A 22482-nucleotide genomic window follows, 5' to 3' on the forward strand; every position below is an offset into this window, starting at 1 on the left:
TACCCCAAGTGTCACAGTCCTCCACGTGTGGTGCGATTCCCATTGGAAGACAGATAGTCAGAATCCTGTGTTTTTCTAACGGGGTGGTGTCTGGAAACACCGCCTCTATTTGGGTGATTTTTTGTGCTAGCCAGAATGGTATTTGTTCCCGTTTAGCCGGTACTTTACCTAGGCAGGACTGTATGTTCCGTGGTGTAATTTTATTTGTGTTCCCCTGGTGAGGGGTCAGCTGTGGAATTTTAATTGCTGGTTGGATTGTTGAAGTCCGCATCACATACTGGACTGATTGTCTATGTATTTTTATTAATTGTTTTAGCTGTGTTAAAAGCTCTGCTGCAGACATCCCGTCGATGTCTGGATGTGGTGTGTATCCGGCTAGGACCGGCCACGTTGCTCCTGGTCTACCTAAAGGAGCGAGCCTAGTGATGTGATTAGTATGTTTTAGGGCGCCATTAAATAAGAGCAAATGCTCTTGAAATTTAAGTGGTACTTCTACCTCCTCGAAAGCAGTGTACGTTTCAGGAGGTTCCTCTGTTTTGTAATAGTGGAAGTACTTTGTTACAGCATTTGCTGCTGGAAAATGTATCCATGAATAGTATACCTCTGTCTGCCGATATTCGTGTGCCTCAATTACGAATATGACTGTGCCACCTCTAGGTGTCAGTCCATTTTCTATAAGTTTTAAGGTTATAGATTTCCTTTTGATGACCGGGATGAGTATTATATCCTGGTCTGCTTCTTGTATAGCAGTATCAGCTGCTGCGAGTTCAGTTGCTAATCTAACTGCTTCTCTTTCATCATCACTGTCTACCATTTTACCGACAGGAAGGTTTTTTCTTTTGTTTGCAGATCAGGTTTCTTATGGAAACAAAGATTAGATGCACAATATTTTGGAACAGTGTATCCTTCAACGTTGACTAAACCAAGAACCATACATAGGAGTTCCCTCCTGCGAGGTCTGGCGGATATGACCTTTCACCCACTCCAGACGTCTTTGGAGTATTATGGGAAAAAAGGGGTCTGAGTGAAAAAGCACGACTGAGTTACTCTAAATGTCTTACGTTAGTTTTATCGCCTTATCCAAACGCGTTGGGCGCCATGTAGTGTAGTTCCTATTATCCCAATAGGCTCTGCGCATTGGAATAATACCTTCAATAGTATAGGCCTAGACCAGACGTTAACTAGGTCTACTACTGTCGATATTGGACTTAAAGTTTTGGGTTTGCCAGCTAGCTCAGAGTTCACTAGAAACTTTCTCGAATAGGCAAGGAGGAGTTGAACCTCCCTGGATAGACAAGAAGGGATTTAGTTTCTGACAACCATAGAACATGACAACTTTGCTCTCCCCTAATCAAGAGTGTATCTCTAGAGTCGTGTGAAAACGAAAGGCAATTTATTTTACTCAGTCAGTACGTGCATTCTTAGTCTCACCAGATTGTAGAGAAAAGGAAGAGACGGGCGTGTTCAATAAAGATGTTATTTATTGATCAGTCTCTTTTCTCATACAAGAGAAATGGATCGATATTATCGCAATACTTATGGTTAAGTAAAGTGCATACATTAAAAGCAGAAGTATAAAATAATACTGTAAAAACATTGATATGGTTTCTAAGCCATATGAAGGTTTAAAATGAATAAAATAGATTTATACACATATACCTTTGACTAAACGTACTCAACTGGTGTTTCTAGCTACGCCTACCCCGTGTACCTGACCTAAGCCTAATACGTGGGCGGGGATAGAAAGTTACAGTTTAAGTTAAGTTTGTTTTGCCAAGTGACTGACTAAAGAATTCTCTGCGAGGGGTTATTCAGTTCTGTACCTGGAATCTAGGATGAATGAGGGATGGTATCTCTCGTCTCTGGTCTCGATATTCCAGGCTGCCTGCGAGGGCTACCCGGAAGCGCCGGTGCTGGATTTCTCGGCAGGAGAAAAGGCAGCTTCTCGTTCTCAGCGCGTCAGGAAGGCGGGGCTGCGCCAGCGGGGTCTGCTCTGCTCTGGGCTTCGGCAAGTCTGGCTGCTCCGATCTCGTCACCACCGCGTGTGTTTGCATAGGGCAATAACGGTAATATTTATACCTTTAAGGTGCCGAGATTGACGTAAGGATGGACATAGATACGTCAATAAGGATGTCATACGACTTGGTCGTTAGCACATTCTTTTGCTGAAGTTCTCGATGAAATCAAAACAATGGCCGCAGGGTTTTTCCCAGGTTGTCATAGGTTTGATTTGTTTTGAGAACTCCGTATGCCTTATCAGGGGCTGGAGGAATATCGCTTGTCTAATTAGATGGCAAGCGTTATGACCTAATCAGATAACACGTTCCTGTGCCGTAGTGTGGCTTAATCAGATAACGGTTCCTGCATCATGGGCTGGCTGCTAGTTAACTTGTTAACCAGAATAGGGTCAGGAATAGGGGGATCGATACAGAACCTATAGGAATACATCACAGGTAGAATGGGACGCAATGAAGGCTGTGCTCAGGGGCGCTGCGATAGGTAGACTGGTGGGAGCTAGACGGGAAATACATGGCAAACTCTGTGATGTGGAGAACCGCCTGAAACAGCTTGAGACTGCGGTAGGGACTGACCCAGGGCACAAAGGCGACTTACAATTATGTAACATAGAGCATGCAGAACTACTAGAAACCTTACGGGTCATAGATTATGGAGACTATCTGAGGCGACAGCAGGCGGAGGCGGATAGATCCGGTGCACTGCTAGCTCGTCTGATCCGAGACGCCCCAGAGGTCCCGGTAATCACGAGTATCCGGGATGGAACAGGCAGACAGGTACACACACAACTGGAAATCAACACTGTGTTCAAGACCCATCTGGAGGGACTCTATGCTCCTCCCTCTGCAGGTACTAGAGATGATATGATGGATTTCCTAGGAGAATTGACGTTTCCGACCCTGACTCACGAAATTCAGACGGCCCCAGCCAGACCCATTACGCAACAGGAAATAAAAGTAGCTATCCACACACTTAATCGGGGTAAGACTCCGGGCATGGATAGGCTGCAGGGGGAGTTCTACCAAACCTACTCCGAAACTCTGGTACCCATCTTGGAACGAATTTACAAAACTGCTTTTGAGGTTGGCCATCTGCCGGTCACGACCATGCAGGCCTTGGTAATATCTATTCCGAAACCCGGCAGAGACACCCTTGACGTGCACAACTATAGACCCCTCTCCATGCTCTCCTCGAAGTATAAAATACTCAGCAAAGCTATTGCCTTACGAATACAAGCCCATCTCCCTGGCTTGATCCACACAGACCAATGTGGCTTCCTCCCAGAGAGAAGCACCTCTCAAAATACGCGACGACTCCACGCCCTTATGACGAGCACCCCACAAGAGCTGCCGCACGCGGGCTGTATAGCCCTAGACCTCCGACAGGCGTTTGATTCCCTGACATGGGACTTTATGTTTGAAGTTCTAGGCCGATTAGGCTTCCCGGATGCCCTGATAAAATGGATCCGTCTGTTATACACGAATCCGGCGGCTAGAGCACGCACTGGCAGATACACCTCGGACAGTTATGACGTTCATAGGGGCACCCGACAGGGATGCCCACTGTCGCCATTGCTGTTCGTACTTACACTAGAGCCCCTAGCGATTGCACTCCGACATTGGGCAGCGGAGATGGGCATACCAGTTGGGGAAACCCATAACTTGATCTCCATATATTCGGACGATATAATGGTGTTCCTCCGTAATTTGCAGGGTGATCATTTCCAACTGGCGACCATCTTTGAACGATTTGAGAAAATCTCTGGCCTGGCCATAAACCCAAGTAAATCCCTGGGCTTCTTTTTCCGGGAAGGACAGCGGCCTACCCATGTACAGTTTGGACCCTATGAGATCCAGGTAGCGCCAAACACGTTCAAATACCCTTGGTATTAACGTGTATCGGAGTCCCGAAGATCAGATTGAGGGTAATGTGCGAAGGGCAATTAACGGCCTTCGGGGTAGCGTAAACTTTTGGACATCCCTACCCCTATCTGTAATGGGCTGGGTGGCGATCTCAAAGATGGTCCTGTTCCCCCGGATACTGTACTACTTCGTCAACTTGCCAGTGGTACTCCCACAACAAATCTTTACCACGCTAAACACTCTACTAATCAACCTCATAGGGGGGCCAGGAAGACGGCGTATCAGCCTCAAGAAATTACAACTGAATACCAGACAGGGGGGTCTGGGAGTACCGGACCTACGTAGCTACTACTACGCAAGCCAACTCCAATGGTTGACACGCTGGGTGGCAGGTAGGAACCTACATGAGATTGCTTATACAGCAGACAGACTGGCAAGCGGAGATCTTCACTCCCTTTTACTGCCTGCTGCCAGGATCCCCAGAGACTGCCACCCCCTCCTACACGTAGCTTTGAGATGTTGGCAAAAAGCACTGTCGTATACGGCAGGGACCACCCCCTACGCAGACAACATTCCCCTTCTAGGACTCCCAACGCCACAAGGGATCCTGTCACGACGCAGATTACAACCCTGGACGACGGCCGGGGTGGATAGAGTAGGAGACCTGTTTGGGGACGACACTTTACTAGATCAGGCCTCTTTCGCACAATCCTCAGGTGCCCCACCACGACTGTACTTGCTACACGCCTCGGTGACCTCCTATGTGAGACGCACCTGGGCCCCACAACGCACCAAACCTGTCCAGCACGAATTGGTTCATCTCCTCCATTATATGGGGACGGGTGGACACCTAGTGCGGTGGCTCTATGTGGGCATTAGAGAACATGCAGCTCTGCCCCTCACCACACTTAGGGAGACTTGGGCTACGGATACAGGGGAGGCCATAACAGGTGGGGAGTGGAAGATCATCATAGGTCATCATAGGAGGGTGTCCAGAAATGTTAAATTCAAATTTATATAAGCCATGGTTCTACATAGAGCATATCTCACCCCCCAAAGGCTTCACAGGATGTTCCCTGCTACCCCCCACAACTGCCCTAGATGTCAGGAGGACGAGGCACACATCCTCCACATGTTATGGACATGCCCGAGAATACGCAACTACTGGGGGACGATCAGGAATATACTACACACTGTCACAGCCCTGCAGATCCCCGAGGGGGTGCTCCCCTGCCTGATAGGCCATAGGAAGAGAACTAAGACCTGTAAGGCGCAACTGAAATTTTTGGACTTAGCCCTCTTGCTGGCACTTAGAGCTCTCACTATGAGGTGGAAGTCACCCAGATCCCCAAATGTAGAAATGTGGCGGTCAGATGTGTTGAAATGGGGCAAAGCAGAAGCTGCAGCGCTGCGTAGAGAGGAAGAGAAGGGCCTTCGTAAATTTCCTGTGGCGCAGGAATGGGACCAAATGCTGATAGAGTTGGAAGAGGTAGACCTAGAGATATCACAGTAATATACCGTCTGTAGTATGCCAGACCCATGGACTTCCCGCACATGTGGATACTTGGACAAGAAATGATAATTAACTAGGCCTGACGATTGTAATACTCTCTGAGAAAACCTAAAAGCTGATGTATCCCAATTAAAGAGTGTGTACAGAGGAATAGCCGGGAGACGGGGTGGAGGGAGGGAAGGGGTTGAGGGACAGTTCATGGGCAGGCGATACTGTAATTTGATTGCTACTGCTTATTGATATGATGACACAATATCTGACAAAAATGTAAGACGTGATGAACAATCGGATTCGGTAATAATATGCCTTAGTTAAGTTAACGGAAAAGGAAAAGACTGATGCAATGTAAACTGTATGCATGTAACTTGTAATAACTGTCACAGTCATGAATAAAGTTTAAAAAAAAAAAATCACAGAACCTTAAGAAGATGTACTTAAATAGCTGTACTCACTTTTTCACATCAATATCAACATATATATTTTTACCTAGAGCAAATATTTGCATATGATAAGTTGTGTAAGCAATTACTTTCAGCAAAGTCTGCATCTACTGTAGGAAAAAACCGAATCTCCCAACAGCTTCATTTGTTAAATGTACCAACTTGAGTTACTAAAAACAGGTTGCAATACCTTTGTGATTAAATCCATCTCTTTAGCTGGCACCATATTGGAAGTTCTCTACCTTTTTAGATAAGTGCATAATTTGACCTCTGGCATGTAATCACAGATGCAGAGAGGTGGGCACTTTCTAATAAGAAAATTCTTATCAGCAGCTTTTGTACCTGGCTCAATTGAGAATAAAATCAAATTCAATGATTAAAGGTGGTGTGGGTGTTTAGAAAAGTATATTTTGTATTATAGAGCTCAGGAATGTTCCGTCACATTACGATCATCACAATGAATCACACTATGGACACTAAGGGGTCTATTATGATGTAGGGCGGATCGCCACCGCCCGCATGGCGGTGACGATCCGTCCTACATCATCCCCCGCCCGCCTCCCATTTCCCCCGCCATATTATATGATATGATATGATATGATATGATATTTCCGCCCGGGCGATAGGTCGACCAGGCAGAAAAGGGTTGCACATGGCGGCGGGGTCTGCTAGACACCGCCAGCCATTTTACGATGCAGATTCCATAGTTGGATGCCCGTTGGGGGGGCCCCCACGATGTTGGGGGGGTGGAGGGGCACATGGGGGTTACCTATGGTACCCCCTTGCATTTGCATGGACGACGTGGCAGGCACCGCACAGTGCCTGCCACGTGGTGCATCCAAATGCACAAATGCCTTTTTAGGGCTCGCGAAGCGAGAGCCCTTTTGTAGGGGGTTTCAAAATGTACCCAGAAATTGCCCATGATCGTGCATGTGCTTTTTCTTTTGTGCTAATGGATTGGCTTGTGGGTGCATGTATTTCACAAACAGAGCACGCAATAGGCCAAAGGCGGGCGCATTGCTCCGCCCATGGCTTATTGGTGTCTGTTACGAGCACCAGCCATCATGTGGTTTCAATTATCGTGCCCAGACACGGGCGCGATAATTATAGCCACATGTCTCGCTGTGGGGCACGCGTACCACTCCCGGGCTGCTTCTTTTTTGGATCCATTTCACGGGGAAGCATGTAAATGAAAGAACCGCTGTCGTCTTGTTTGTATAGTGTTATGGAGCCAACCTCTGTGGGTCAAACTCGCATGAGCCTGTGTATTTCCAACGGAGGGGGGTTACTTTGGGACATGCTTCTCAAAATAATAGCATTCCTGCTGTAATTTAACATTTCTCGCGCAGGGCACCACGTCAATTTCCCACGCAGCACTTGAGTTGTTTATCTACATTGCACGCATTAACCTACTGAAACCCTGTCACACTGTTTAGGTAATGTTAACCCAAATCTTCAGCCTTCCTTTCTCCTCAGTACCTGTTTGTGACCTATGCATTTTTGAAGTGACTCAGACTTGTATGTTAGTGAACCTGCCCATATGCATGCAAAGAACACACTGTCCGCCGAGGCCTAACAAGGCAGCCTGATGTCCCACAGTCAACCATGTACAGCTTTGCATCCCCCACGCCCTCCTCTGCGCCAGAATTTCAGTCTAAACACTCCTAGATTGCTATTAAAAACATGTGCCCCTGTTTCATATTAGTCCCAGAATGTTCTCTAGCTCTTTCATCGTGCAGACAACTTGATCGAGAGTAGTTCTAGCCATAGTTCAGTCAGTTGGGCGCGTTTAATAGAATATTTTTGGGTTCGCTAAAAGTGACTGTCAGTCTTCCTTTTAAATGCTGTGAAATATTCAGATAATATTAGGTGGGCACGATAAGCATGTTTGCTTGGCTGCAATGTCCAGGTCAATCCTTTCTATATAATTGCTTAACACGCGCCCCTACAGCTCCTGCGGTCCTCACAACTATCTGTCACCCTATCATAGGCGGTCCTATACCTTTGTGTTAACAGTGATGGAGCCTCTTTGAGTGATCAGTGGTGGAAGCCAAGACTTCCTCCCTCAATACTGGAAAAGAGAGCGACTGGGAAAGTCTTAAATCACCTGGTTTGTTGACTCATTTAGAACTGAATGGCAAGCTTCAACTTTCGACTACCTTCAACTATTCGAAAACTTCAGACTAGGCCAGATTAAGTGCCCCGGAGGGGTGGACGAATCTGTAGCACCCAATCAAGTCCGATACCCTGGGTGTGAAATGTATTGGGTACTGTAAATACCACCTATTCAGATTTGTTTTCAGTAATGGAGAATAATAATCAGATTTTGGAACAGACCATCAAAATCTGCAGGTCCCGGTAAATACTGTGTCATTTTCTCTATTCAAATATGGCACGATTGTCCGGCTCAAATTTAAAATACAGCTCGTACTTCATCACACTTGATAAAGACAAGGTACAATAAAGTTGCACCATTTATAATTGCGATGCTTGCATAAATAGCTGTGTGCACAGGGCTCACAAATTAAGGAGACACGTGATCAGGACCTAGGATTTCAAAGGCACAGTAAAGTCATGCTCATGGGATTGACAAGAGTGAGCTTTAAAGACGTCGACAAAAATTGCAAGAGTCTGAAGTAAAGAGGACAGAGAGATTGGATGAATCGACTATTAATAATGAATTGAACTAAATTGAATTGAGCTTTAATGATGGAGCAAGAGAAAGAGAGGGTAAGTGAAAGGCAGATATGGAGGTGGTGTGGGAAAAGGTACAAGGTTCAGAGGGAGATAAAGACAAAGAAAGAGGGGAAGGAAACGTGAGAGAGGGAGAAAGATAAGAGAGCTGTAGAGAGAGGGAAGAAGATTGAGAGAAGAGACCAAGAGAGAGACAAAGAGAGAGACAAAGCGAGAGAGCTCTTACTTGACAAGGTAGCATGTGTTCCTGCCTGGGTGCAGATCTAAGCTGGCACTTGGACCAACATGTGAAAAATACTCACAATAGTGGAACTTGATGGGAGGCGTTGAAATAAAATGTTGCTGGATGGTTCAAATATGTCATCTAGAGTGAGTGAGTGGGTGAGTGGGTGAGGGTCAGGTCAAATCTTCAGGGTCAGTGTCAATCATGGAGAGTTAGGCACTCCTAGAGACAAGTGTTGCTGCCTTCCTTGAAAATACAGGAACAAAGTAAAATTGAACGGTCATTGAAGCGCCAAGTACCTCTTCTTAAGTCTCTGACTTCCAGTGAGTAGCGAGGTCGAATAGTCAAGGCTTGCTCTTGAGGTCAGGTTAGGCAGACTATCTCGATCATGTAACATACGTATGACTCAAAATAACTATGAAGTCCATGCAGTGTTATTCTTTTAAGTAAAAAGACACCTGCCTGACTCTCTTCCCTCCATATCCCAGAGTCTTCCCTGGTCCCCCTCCCACCTGCTGTATCTTGTGTCCCCCCACCTCTTGTTTCTTCTTATCCCAGTCCTCTTCTGCCCTGTTACTTCTCTGCTCCTCCAACCCACCCTGCCTCGTCCCCTGTGTCACTTTCCTCCAATAACCTATCTGGCCTTTCCTCCCAGGACTCTTCTGCTTCCCCCTTCTGGAACCCCCCCACCATCACCTCCCTCTCCCCATTATGCCCTGTGCACGGTGGGGTAAAGGTAGGTGGTAAATTACAATGTTTTTGACTGATTTTTTCTGTTTGCAGTTTAGTGATCATTTAGAAAATAAGTGTGTGCTATACCAAAACAAGCATCGGCAATGCAATAGGTCTCGCATTAGTGAGAGTTTGAGCTATTGGCATTGTAAATGACAATGCCTTTTATTTATGCTTTTGTATTTAAAACATAAATAAAAGGCATTGTCATGTACAATGCCAATAGCTCAAACTCGTTTACTATTTGTTTCTTATTCTCTTCCTCTCGTATGCCTCCTGTCTGCTCGGTTTCTCTCTTACTTGCTGAGGCTTGTCTCGTTCTTTCTTCTCTCTGCTGTATCTCTTCCCTTTGCCCTTCTGCTTCTCTCTTTTATAGACCAGGTCTCTCTGAGGTTTGTCGTCCTGTGTTTTTTGCTTGCCGCTACAGGAGTAGCTAGGAATGCTCTGCTCATAACTTGGTTTCCAGTGGGAAGAGGAGATCGACTGCGAGGCCGCAGAGGAGGTGAGAGGCGTGGCCCCGGGACTGCGAGGACCAGCATCCACCACCTACAGCTGTGTCCTCTTCCCGCGTGAGCCGCGCCCCCTGCCAGTGCCACGCCCCCACCAAAACACTCTTCACCTCTCGCGGCCTCCGCTACGCGGGAGCCGCTCGCTCTGAGGTTTGTCGTCCTGTGTTTTTTGCTTGCCGCTACAGGAGTAGCTACGAATGCTCTGCTCATAACTTGGTTTCCAGTGGGAAGAGGAGATCGACTGCGAGGCCGCAGAGGAGGTGAGAGGCGCGGCCCCGGGACTGCGAGGACCAGCATCCACCACCTACAGCTGTGTCCTCTTCCCGCGTGAGCCGCGCCCCCTCCCAGTGCCACGCCCCCTCTCATCTAATAGGAACTTAACCAAGCTCATTAACGCGTACCACGGGACGCGTGCGGGTCGCAGCCCGGGGCGAAGCCCGGGCAAAGGGCGGGCCCTCTACGGCCCTCCAAGGCCATACAAGGCTCGGCTAGGCCATTCCCCTGTCGTGTACAAAGCGGTCCCTGGAATTTACTTTACTACACCACGATTACAGGATTGCACGCCAGGTATGTCTATGCCCACTGATGACGTTTTATCATCCAGGGTAGGTTCATCTATATTGGGCCCACAGGATAAATATTTTGTAAAAGCCAAGGCTGAGGTCGATAGAGAGCTGGCCCTGGCAGAGCGCCGTGCTGCCCGACGTCTTTCAATTGAGCAACTTAAAAATACAGCTCTGGATCAGGGTATCAAAGTTCTTCCTGATGTCCAGTTGGACTACCCAATTCGGAAAAATACTGACGACGAGTTATTTAATACGGACAACATCCCTTTAATATTTCAGTCAAGCTCGTCTCCCAAAGACGATAATTCTATTAGTCATCAACTGGAGTTACCCCTTTGTAGCGATAACTCACCCATTGATCTTATCGACCTTGACACTCCTAAACCTCCTAACACCCACGAAAACTCATGCATTATGGAGATATCTAAATCCGCGGAGGTGGGACAGCGAAGACAATGTGATCTATTTATCTTTAAACACAAAGCCCTCAAATCGCTGAGAGGCACTAACTCTGCAAAAAGAAAAAGTGCAGTCATTAAATCTCCCCCGAAAAAGCGCAGGAAAAAAAGTGTGGGCCAGATAGACCCTACCATCCACAAATTAACGTCTCATAAGGATTCATTAATGAAAGAATTAAATAAAATAGCCGAAGGGGCACCCAACGTTGGTAGAAATATTTTGACTACCCAGGTTCCTCCCTCCATAAAGGACTTTGTAGATGCGATGGAGCACCTAATGAAAGCATTACTTATCCCTATAGTTGAGAGAGTAAAGAAATTAGGAGCTCAATTGGACACGCTCATAGGATGTCCCACTCCAAACACTCTAACTAGTAAGGTTTTTGTAAACCCTACATCGACTACCAAAGAGAGAGAGGAAGTGACTAAAGCGGTAAAAACGTCTAAATCTGATAAAACTACAAAGGTTCCAAAGGTCCCTACCATACCTACATCGACGACTGCTTTGCGGCCAATAATTAAGATTCCCTCTGGTTTATCCAAATTGCCCATAGATCCTCGAGCACAGGCAGACCAAATAAAATCACTCGTGGATTCGGCAAGAATGGGGACCACCAAATCCACCCGGGATACAAATAACTTTACTCAGAAATACAAGAGACCACTGGGTGAGAGACATGTGGATCTACCTCCGGCAGCATCCCATAATGTCATTATCTTAACGGGGGTTCCACCTTTACCATCTTCAGCAGTATACGAAGACCCTGTTAGTCTAAAAAATAAGGTCATTTATTGGCTAAAACCCCACCCCACCTTAACGGTGATATCATCATGGTGAGGAGAACCAGCTGGGTGGGCTTACGCCCCAAAGATATTGAGGGCGATGTAATTATTATTACCTTTAAAGATCCTAGAGTTACTATGCACATAATGGACTGGTTTACAGCTACCAACAAAGGCCCAATCTCACCTAAATCCCTATTATATTTTTATCCTGAAGCCTTAATGCCACCTAAACAATATCGTTTTAAACATTATTATGAAACTTCTAACACCCAATACCACCCAAGACCTCCGCGAAATCTCTATTTTCCAGGACAGGGAAAGAGGGACGATATTTTTCCTACCCACGATCTGCCTTTGTATAATGGCAGGCCGTGGAGAAACAAAACCCACTTAACTCCTAGTTATGACCAAGCGGGCTATGGCAACTATCTCCCGCCAATAACTCCCTCCTGGAATTTTCCTTGCAATAATAATTATTATGAGCCACTCTAAGGTTTGGAGGATATAGACTGACTCTCCGTAGAGAAGGCCCAAAGGTGGGAGGGGGAAAACAATGCTAGTATACTTTTAAATGCATCATCCACAAAGAGCCTTTCGGAAAATAGCAAGACATTAAAAGGTCTGGTAAATGGGGCAAATATGCAGTTATCAGCACACTGTCCGCCCACAGTTAGTCAGCGAAAGAATATAAATACTCTGCTTACCTGTGTGGAAACCCAACAACTATCCTCCAAATTACATTTGCTCAGCTGGAATTTGGCAGGCATATCTTCCAAAATTGTTCAACCAGCGTGGCTGGAGGTAGTAAATCCTTATTCCGTCCTGTGCTTCCAGGAAACCTGGGTACTTACCCCGATACATTTAATGGGTTTCCAAACCTTTCATTCACCAGCGATTGAGAGTAACCAGGGCAGACACCGGGGTGGTCTGTGTATATATGTTAGTGTAGACGTGGGACATAGGATCCGGAAATGGGTACTAAAGGACTCTTACCAAATAATAGTTATGGATTTGGGTTCAGCTTTGAGTCTTCTAATCGTTAATTTTTATAACAATATGCCCTTAGATCGTCTGAAGAAAGTATTAGATGACTTGTCCCAATCTATTGTTTCGATTAAAGAATTGCGTGGCGGTGAGTGTGTGACAGCATTCATGGGTGATTTTAATTGCCATATTTGTCAGACTGTCTCCAGAGGGGTGTGTGACTTTTCTTCCCCACTAGACAAGGAACTAGAGGATGATATGCCTGATCATTTTGCACATACAAATATAGGGGAACTTCTAAATAATTTTATGGCATCTTTTAATTTAGATTTTGCAAATGTTTTATCATTTCCTTTGAAATCATTTAAACCGACATTCCACGGCAGAGCAGTAAATTCTACTACTGATTTCATCCTGTTCTCAAAGATGCATGCTCCCATCATATCTTGTTGGGACACTCTTGACCACCTTTTTGGTGATCATTATCCTCTGGCCTTAGCCATTGTGTTACCCCTTCCTAGTACTGGCCATGAAAATCCCAGACTTATCTATGAACAACCTATCAGATTAGGGACACTAAATGGTTATACCCTCAAATGGGATAAAATCAATCCAGCAAACCTTTTTAAAAACTTACTTAAGCTGAGATGGGAGGAGATACACATATGCTTGTCTACAAATGAACACCCACAATCTATCCTGGAAGCCTTCTTGAAAATACAAGAGAGTCTTAAAACACTTCTTACAAGACAGTTTAAGCAAGGCCCCATTACCCCAAAAGGCTGGTTTGATAATGACTGTACGAGAGCTCTAAAAGCACTGAAGAAAGCTCTTCATACAACACCTAAACAAGTTATGGAGATACGTCAAGCTAGACTCCGATACTATTTTGCCATCAAAATTAGAAAAAATACTCTGAAGAAGGAAGCTTGGCAAACCCTCTTGTCAACAAGTGAAAACCGGGACTCTAAAGCTTTCTGGAAATTTCTAAACACCCCACTCCCATGGATAAAAATGCCCAAGAGGCATCTGGATCTTGCAATTGGTGGCGATACCTGGGCTGCCCATTTCCAAGAATTATACAGCAAACCAACTCCCGCAAATAGCGCCCCGTTGGACTCCATTCTGCCTCCACATTTAACATCACCATCTATGAGTAAAAGTATTACTAATATCGTCTTTTCTTATGAAGAGGTGTTGGAAGCAATAAGGGAGAGTCCGTCCGGGAAGGCTCCCGGTCCGGATGCCATCCCCGCAGATGTTTTCAAGGCCGAAATACATATGTGGGCACCCATATTAACCGCTGCTTTGAACTCAGCGAATGTCTCTGGCCAAATTCCAACTTGGGCTGAAGCAATAGTGATACCCATATACAACAAGCATTTACAATGCAATGGTTTCGCCTTTGGAAAAGTTAGAGCTATTGGCATTGTAAATGACTCAATTTGTATTTATGTGTTGGTTTTGTCATTTACATTGCCATGAGCACACACGCCCACCCAGAGCCCCCCCCCCACACACACACACACACCCACCCAGAGCCCACACACACACCCACCCAGAGCCTCACACACACACACACACACCCAGAGCCACACACACACACCCCCACCCAGAGCCACACACACACCCCCCCACCCAGAGCCACACACACACTCAGGAGAGGAAGCACAGCGAGGGGGCAGGGAAGCACAGCGAGGGGGCGGGGAAGCACAGCGAGGGGGCGGGGAAGCAAGGACAGCGAGGGGGCGGGGAAGCAAGCACAGCGAGGGGGCGGGGAAGCAAGCACAGCGAGGGGGCGGTGAGGGCACTTCTACACTTCATGTTCTTTCCTTTACCATATTTTCCTTGCCTAGTACATTCCTTGGTTCTTACATTGTCAAGCAGAAGACAGGACACAGGCAGATTTTACGGGCTGGTACAGCACTGCTATCTTTCATGCTAAGGAGACCTTATAGATTCAGACAGAAGAGGAGTTACATACACCACACCACTCTTACAGGGTACTACCCCAAACAGCAAGTAGCGATTATCAATTATAAATATATATCTGGAAGTGCAATATTTTATGACCAAACATCACAGTAAATTTAGGAAAATGCCTCTGGATTTTACTGTCTTAAATGACTGTTCTGCACGCCCAAATCCAGACTACGGACCCTAGATCGCCTATAGCAATACAAAGACAATAATGACGCTGTAAAAATAATGTGCAACAAACGCTCCTAGGTTAGACAGGTGGGAAAAGTTAGGAACAATATTGCTTAAAATGTATCCGAATTAAGTAGGAATACAGCGTTCACTGTGCGGCTGTAAAATAGTCTGAATAAACTGCAGGATACACCACCACACAGCGGTGCAGCTTTTCACTTGTGCAAAGCAGTGTTCCTACCAGGACCCTGCAGGAAACCGCCTACTATGCTAATCACAAGACTCCGTGTTTGCACAGTGGCGGACAGCACACCTAGAGCGAACCCAAATACCGACTAATACAGGCCATATTTGCAGAGTAATTACCGACACCCAGGTTGCAATCAGTGCTCATTTTATGCACCTCGGGCAGACAAAAGGCCCAGTCACCTGGTTACATTCGAAACAAGTGCACTTGAGGCTTTAGTTAATGGTACGTGCTTCTAGCTTTCCGGGACAACCTTTTGTATCATTAATGGGGGAACGACTCCTGCGGCGACGGAGCGAGGATTATGACGTACACTGCCCTCGTGTTTTGAAAAATACCACTGAGTTAGAATGCAACATTTTAGAGCATTTCGACGGGATTGCTGAAATTCCTTCCTGCAGGAAACATATTTTCTACAGAAAATTCACGGTTTTTGTATGTCTGTAATAACGTCGCAGGATTCTTCGTTTGCCCACGCAGCTACACCTTCTGCATGAGGCAGATTCTGTGTTTCTTTCCTGTCCCTCCTGAATTTGGTTATTTGGAGCGTTTATATATGCTGCCTCGTGGCCATTGAGGTATTAGGTTGCCTTACAACTGAACATTCCAAACATTCTGGGAGAATGAATCCGGAACAGATTAGCAGGGATGCACAGCACGGTGGAAGACTTTGACTAGAGTGATGGTTTACACGCACTGGGCACTCAGATGCCAGCCTGTGGTGCTCTGAAAACCAGCTCCCAACAGAAATACACGAGGACGAACATGGTTTCATGTCAAAACCTCATCAGAGAAGCCTAACACTTACAGCGGGGCATAAAGGCCAGATGCGCCCCTCCTTGTCCTTACCGCACCCCCTCTGTGCAGGGAGAACGACCCTCCAATTGTTTCACACTGGCCAGCTGCTTTTGTGCTGACAGGTCACGTGACCAAAACAGGACTCATAACAATGGCGCCCCCGCGGAGGTACATGAATATCGAGCAGCAGGCTGTAAAGTAATGAAGTTGGCCGCTATATTGTGCCGACTCCTGGTGGTCTTCTTACACGGCCGCCCTTGCATATTAGATCTCTGAAAGCCAGCTCTGGGTCATTTAGGAGAAATCAATGTCGAACCCTCATAAACCCTCACATACATGTGAAAGCACAGAATGACCAGTCGGGGCTGTTGGAGGGAAACGGCAGCACATACATACAGGGTTCTTTACTAAAAAATAAAAAGTAAATAAAACAAGTCAGGTCCCGGGCCGGCAGCCAATCACGGCGCGCCCGGGGAATGACGTCACGGGGGTGTCCCAGGCCGGCAGCCAATCGCAGCGCGGCCCGGGACAAAGGGGCGGGGCTTAAAAAAACACCGCGAAACGCCCCCGAATCGCGTTTTCAAGATAAAGCGCGATTGACAGCCTCTGTCTCCCAATGGCTAGCCTCCATTTATGGAGCTAGCCAATGATAGACAGAGGCGGGTCATCACCCGACATAGAACTCAAGAGGTTTTGCTAGCGTATGCGTACATCGTACGCATTGCTAGGCAAAACCTAAAAAAGGAGACAGGGACCTGCCATCATGTTATCGGCCTATCTCCTTGCTCGACTCTACGATGAAGATCGCGGGGCGAATCATCCTCAAACGTTTACAGACGTGGACAGAAGAGGAGGATATACTCTCAAGATTCCAATATGGCTTCCGAACGGGAAGGGGCACAGTCGAGCAGAGCTTGAACTTACATCTCATTATGTCGAAATATATGGAGATTAAGAGGGGAAGTCTCTACATAACATACATAGACTTAAGCTCTGCTTTCGATTGTGTGGCCCACGATCAGCTATGGGAAATTCTTGAGCAGCTAGGGATAGACCCATCAATTCTTGCCTTTATTATGAAACTGTACAAAGATGCTGGCGCCAGGGTGCGATTTGGCCTGAAGGGAGAATGTTCACCAAGGTTTACTATAGAGAGGGGGGTTAGGCAGGGGTGCATTTTAGCCCCCCTGCTTTTTTCCCTCTATATAAACGCCATTGGTGAGCATTTAAAAAATATCGAATGTGACTACCCCAAGGTGGGAGGCCAAGCCATCCCAATCTTGTTATATGCCGACGATGCGGCTATTATCTCACAAACAAGATTGGGGCTACAAAGAGCTGTTGTTGCATTTACAAATTATATGCATGAAAGGGGCTTGGAAGTTAACATTGGGAAGACCTTCTCCATGGCATGCAGCAAGGGAACAAAGAAAATTCCATGTCCCATATTTATTAAGGATCAAAAACTGGAGACAGTTGACAATTTCACGTATCTTGGCAGAAGTATAAACAGGAAGGTATTATGGCAGCCCGCTGTCAAAGCAAGGAAACTTGCCTTTGTTAGAGCAATTGGAGGCATACGTGACTTTGCAAGCAAAATAGGAGGGAGGCCAGTAAAACAACTTATTATGATATATAACGCCAAGTGTGTCTCAACGGCGATCTATGGGGCCGGACTGTGGGGTATTGAAAATGACCTCTCATCAATCCAAGTGGCAGAAAATAATTTCTTAAGATATCTGCTAGCGACATCAAAAGCAACATCAGTCTATATGATTCATATAGAGCTAGGCCTACCGTTCATCACAGACCTAATTAAAGTTGAGCCACCACTCCTATGGCATAAAATCTGGACCTCCACTGAGACGGCTCTAAATCGAGATATAATAGTGGATATTCTCAACTTGGAGGGGGTAAAACATATGAAATGGCTAGCATACGTCAAAAAGGCATTTCAAGATATAGACCGGCCTGAATATTATACCGACCCAACGTCATTGGAGCACATTTCAAGAAAAAGACTGAGAAAGACCTTATTGGATCACCTGGAATCCAAAAGGTGGGCCACCCAGAAATTAAATAAATCAATCCAGGTCTATCAAAGGATCACCATGCATAAGGGGTTACAACGATATCTTTCCTCTGACTATTCCTGCTTTACAAGAATGTTGCTCACAAGATTTAGGTTGGGCTCTTTTTTTTGCCTAATAACTTTTCCAACATGTAATGATTGGTCGCGAAAATTGGCCCTATGTCCCTGTGACGACACCTCCGTGCAATCAAACATTCATTCGATATTATTTTGTACTTATTATACGATCCCCAGGAAATCCCTATTGAGACCCTTGTTGAAAAGATGGGGTCTAAGGTCTTGTAGAGATGCCCTGGAACGTTTACAAGAGCTGGAGGACAGGGATGTTACATGTAAAATGGAAACATTCTTAAAATTGCTACTTAAATTTAGAAATTCGTTAGCAGGGTAAATTTGACTCGGCAAATTGCCAAAAAGATCATATTGCACATTAGTCTGTTCTTAATACTGTGTTTTTCTTAAAAATTAATTCTCATGAATATGTTTTAAAATTTTTTATTTTTTATTTTTTTTAGCTCTTTTTGATAACTATGATATAAATGCAAAATGATTTTCTTTTAACCATTATTATGAATGCTTTTATGATATTCAATGTAAATATCGAATAAAGCTTATTTTGACTTTGACTTTTGACCAGGTCTCTTTCCCTTTCTTTCCCATTTGAGTCTCACTCCTCCCCCCCTTTCATAGCTTCTGCCTCTTCCATCACCTCTCTCATCTACCTGTCTCCCTTCCCACTCCTTCATTCTCTGTACTCACCAACTCTTCTGCAGCTCTCCCTTCCTCCATCCTGTCTCTATTCCCTCTCTGTTTTGCTTCCCTTCCCCTCCCCACATGTTTCTACTTCTCTCCACTCTTTCCATCTCTTTCTAATGTCTCTGCCCATCTTATTTGTTTTACTCTAACTCTTGTCTCCTCTTCTCTGTGATTTATCTTCTTTCCCTCACCCTCTTCACTTCTCTCTATTGTGCACCTCCCTGCTATTTGTTCCATTCTTTTCTCCGATCCTCTGCATTTCATGCCTCTCATTTCCAACTCCCTTCCAATGTTCCATCTTTTCTCCCCTCTCTCTTATTTTCCTACCTCTTAACTTTACATTCTCTTGTCATTGTCTGTCACTTCTCTCCTTGTTTTCCCTCTATTTTCTCCTTTCGGCCTCGTTTCACCCTCTTCCCTCGTCCTAGGGGCCATTGTTTCTTTTTTCTGTCTTTTCTCTTGCTTCCTCAATTATTTTCACTTTTCTTTTCTCTCTTCTCTTTTCTTCCCTCTCTTCCCTTCCACTTTCATTCCATTCTTTGTGCATGTGATCTGCCTCCTCTCACCTCTTTTTTTAAGTGTGCTCACAACATGCAAATTGCTGATCTTCACTCATACAAAACCGCCCCATCTCTGAGACTACAGTAGTTATTTAATCACACAAAATCCTTCAAAGGATGAAATGGCAGAAGTCAGACATGAGAAATCAAAACAAGCATTTGCAATGCAATAGGTCTCGCATTATTAAAGTTTGAGCTATTGGTGTTGCATTATTTAGCAATGCCAATAGCTCAAACTTTAATAATGCGAGACCTATTGCATTGCAAATGCTTGTTTGAATTGCGGCGGGTGCTGTCACCGCCCGCCACAATGCAAAAAATGTGGGATGCTCCCACCAGTGTGGCGGGCGCATTTTAATAGCCCATGCGGGACCGCTGCACCCTTAGCGGGCGGTCCCATTTCCCGGGGCGACGGCCCGTCCGCCATCATAATAGACCCCTAAGAGTCCGATTATTGGAACTTCCACCCATTCGTCCTCTCCTTCCTCTTAGATCACAAATAAAAAACATGTTTTACCAACACTGTCCTAAATGAAGATCACATGAAATAAACTGTGCAAACAAACAAAGCCAAAGAATGCTGTGACTGCCTGACCTGTTCCACCAATGAGCTACCGATATGGAAATTATGTGCTAAAGACCACGTTTTGAGACACGAATTGTGGGCTCTGCCTGACAAAACAGCAAGACACAACAAACTCTGTGTTCTGCTCGCTCTCAAACTGCATACACACTAGTCCTGTAGTTATAGCTACAGTTATAGTTCTAGTTAAATATAGCTATAAAACCACTTAAACATGTCCTGTTATTATGCTAAACATCACACATTTTTTAACACAGAAACCTGCATGGGATACTCACACCATGGAGCAGATGACCCTCTGTTCCTGGTTGCTGGGATGTCAAATGCTCTTGGCTTGCCTGTCTCACCAGCTTCCTGTTCATGGAAGAGGCTCGCTGGTGATAACCGGGACCAGAAGGGTTGTTTTGTGCTCCCCTTCCGTCACCTTGGCCATCTGAAGAACAGAGTACAGAGAGACTGGGTCAAGACATTTTCAAGCAGACACAAGAGGCTAAAACAGTTAATGAGAACATAAACATTCAAATAGGACCACCAGGTCAAGAAGTAACCATAAACCATCACTAGAGGCAACAAGAATCTACCCAACACTGTGATAAGAAACACCAAATAAGAATAGAAGACAGAAGAGCGAGATGAGGTTGCACGTAAGAAATGACAGGCAACACACAATGCTAGTTTTCTTGCCCATCCTCATAACATAGAAATCACACAAGGTGGGAGTTATGTGCCCTGCACTACAGAGCATGTAGGACTGAAATGTTCTGGAAAACACAAATGGTCACCTTTCTGTTCTCCAAATTGATTGTTATGATCGAGATGATATCCAAACAAATGGACTGGAACATGTACTGCTCCCCTTAGGGATTGTGTTGCTAATACTTAGGGATCCTATATGCAGCTGTGCTTGAAGGCGTAGAGGAGGCGGGCTGAAGGTCTTCATTTGTGCAGGAGACCCACAGGCCCTGAAGTGTTTGGAACCCCCTGTCGGCCTAGGATGGCACACTAGGAAAGTCCAGCATGTAGAGCAGACAACTTCTTGCACATGCTTCGGTGCCAGGAAAGGAAGGGCTTTGCTACTAAGGATCTTTCACCCAGGTCTGCATTTGTGGCAGGTGCCTATCCCTTTAGGGCACCATGACAGAGGTATATAGCGGAGGATACACTTCTGAAGTCAAGAAGATCCTATCAAAGTCAAGAACATCCCTTTAATGTGAACGTCCTAAAGAATGTTCTTCTGGAGTCCTGTGTCTCCACCATGGGCTACAATCAACGTCCAAGCACGCTCTTGATTTCGACATCAAGGGCCATGTGAAATGGCGGCGCAGCAGCTTAGGTGCCAGTTCCAGGTATCTGAATTAGGTCATCTTCCCTGCCCTGACTCACAATGGAAGTGTGGAAGCCAGGTAACTCTCAAAGGCTCTAGACAAAAAATACAACTTTTCCTTAGAAAATATCCCTGAAGTCCACATTAGTGAGTAAACAGAAACATTAACCACAAAGTCCCATTCTGAGCACAACCCAGAGAGATTAGAGAGATCAGAGATTTAGAGAGAGATCAGGAGGGTTTAAACACCTGCATCTAAGAAAATATACAGAGGAAATGAGTAAAATATAGAACATTGAAGCAGAGAAATGGAAGAAAGAACAAATCCATGTGTTCATGGATACTTCTCACAGAGGTGTAAAAAAAATAAAACTATGGACGGTCACTGTGCTGCAAGCTATGATTCTGGAGGTCCATGGGCAGAGTAAGGTGGCTGCGTGTTTTCTTTTATGTGGCACTGAATATCTTCAAAAGCTTTCTTGTTCCTTTAATTTCATGTTCTTTTTTTAATGAGAACATGACAAGGAGGGTTTAGGGAGCAATAAATGAATTGTGAATTAGTAGAATGTGTTTCTGCCACCCAAGAGGGTATCCCAACGCTACAGGAAGATGAAAGCTAGTAAGTGAATGAGGTACTATAGATGATAAGAGCAGAGTTTTCAGGGGCTTACGGAAGGCCAGGTGGTCTTCTATCTATGGTGGCAGGTAGCTGATTCCAGTACTTGGCTCCAAGGTACACGAAGGAGCAGCCATTCCGCCTAATCTTCCTAATTTTTGGAATATCAAGAAGTAGTTGAAATGAGGATGTTAAGCAACAGCTTAACTATAGTAAAAGAATCCAACTTGCAAACAAAGAGGGCCTGACTTCTAAAAATCACAATGGACCTAACACAGACCTTTAAAGATGTTATGCTTTGAACTCTATAAAATGAATAACCGATCGCAGCAGAGAGGTGTGCGTATGTCGCAGAATAACAAAGATTTACCAAGCAGCAGCATATGCAATCCTTTGTAGTCTGATCAATGAAGAAGCTGGTAAACCGAAATGAAGTCAGTTGAAGTCGTCCAGGTGAAATGAACTGTTGTATAGCATTTTAGGACCCTAGTGTAATTTTCCCGATTCATGCCCTTATGTAGGTATAAATCACCATATCCTTATATAGGCATAGAAATCATAACCATATTTAG

General features: G+C 45.3%; 1 protein-coding gene across 2 annotated transcripts in view; it reads right to left on the reverse strand.

Annotated features, from left to right (window-relative positions):
• The window catches only part of MAPK15 (mitogen-activated protein kinase 15), a 184849-nt gene that overhangs the window by 35967 nt on the left and 126400 nt on the right, over positions 1 to 22482 (reverse strand). For both annotated transcript variants that reach the window (XM_078686411.1, XM_078686413.1), the window contains exon 13: positions 20249 to 20403. In XM_078686411.1, coding sequence (XP_078542537.1) covers positions 20249 to 20403 — 155 coding nt within the window. The remainder of the gene's footprint in view (positions 1 to 20248; positions 20404 to 22482) is intronic.

Source organism: Lissotriton helveticus, chromosome 4_1, assembly GCF_964261635.1.
Source record: "Lissotriton helveticus chromosome 4_1, aLisHel1.1, whole genome shotgun sequence".
Taxonomy (NCBI): Eukaryota; Metazoa; Chordata; class Amphibia; order Caudata; family Salamandridae; genus Lissotriton; species Lissotriton helveticus.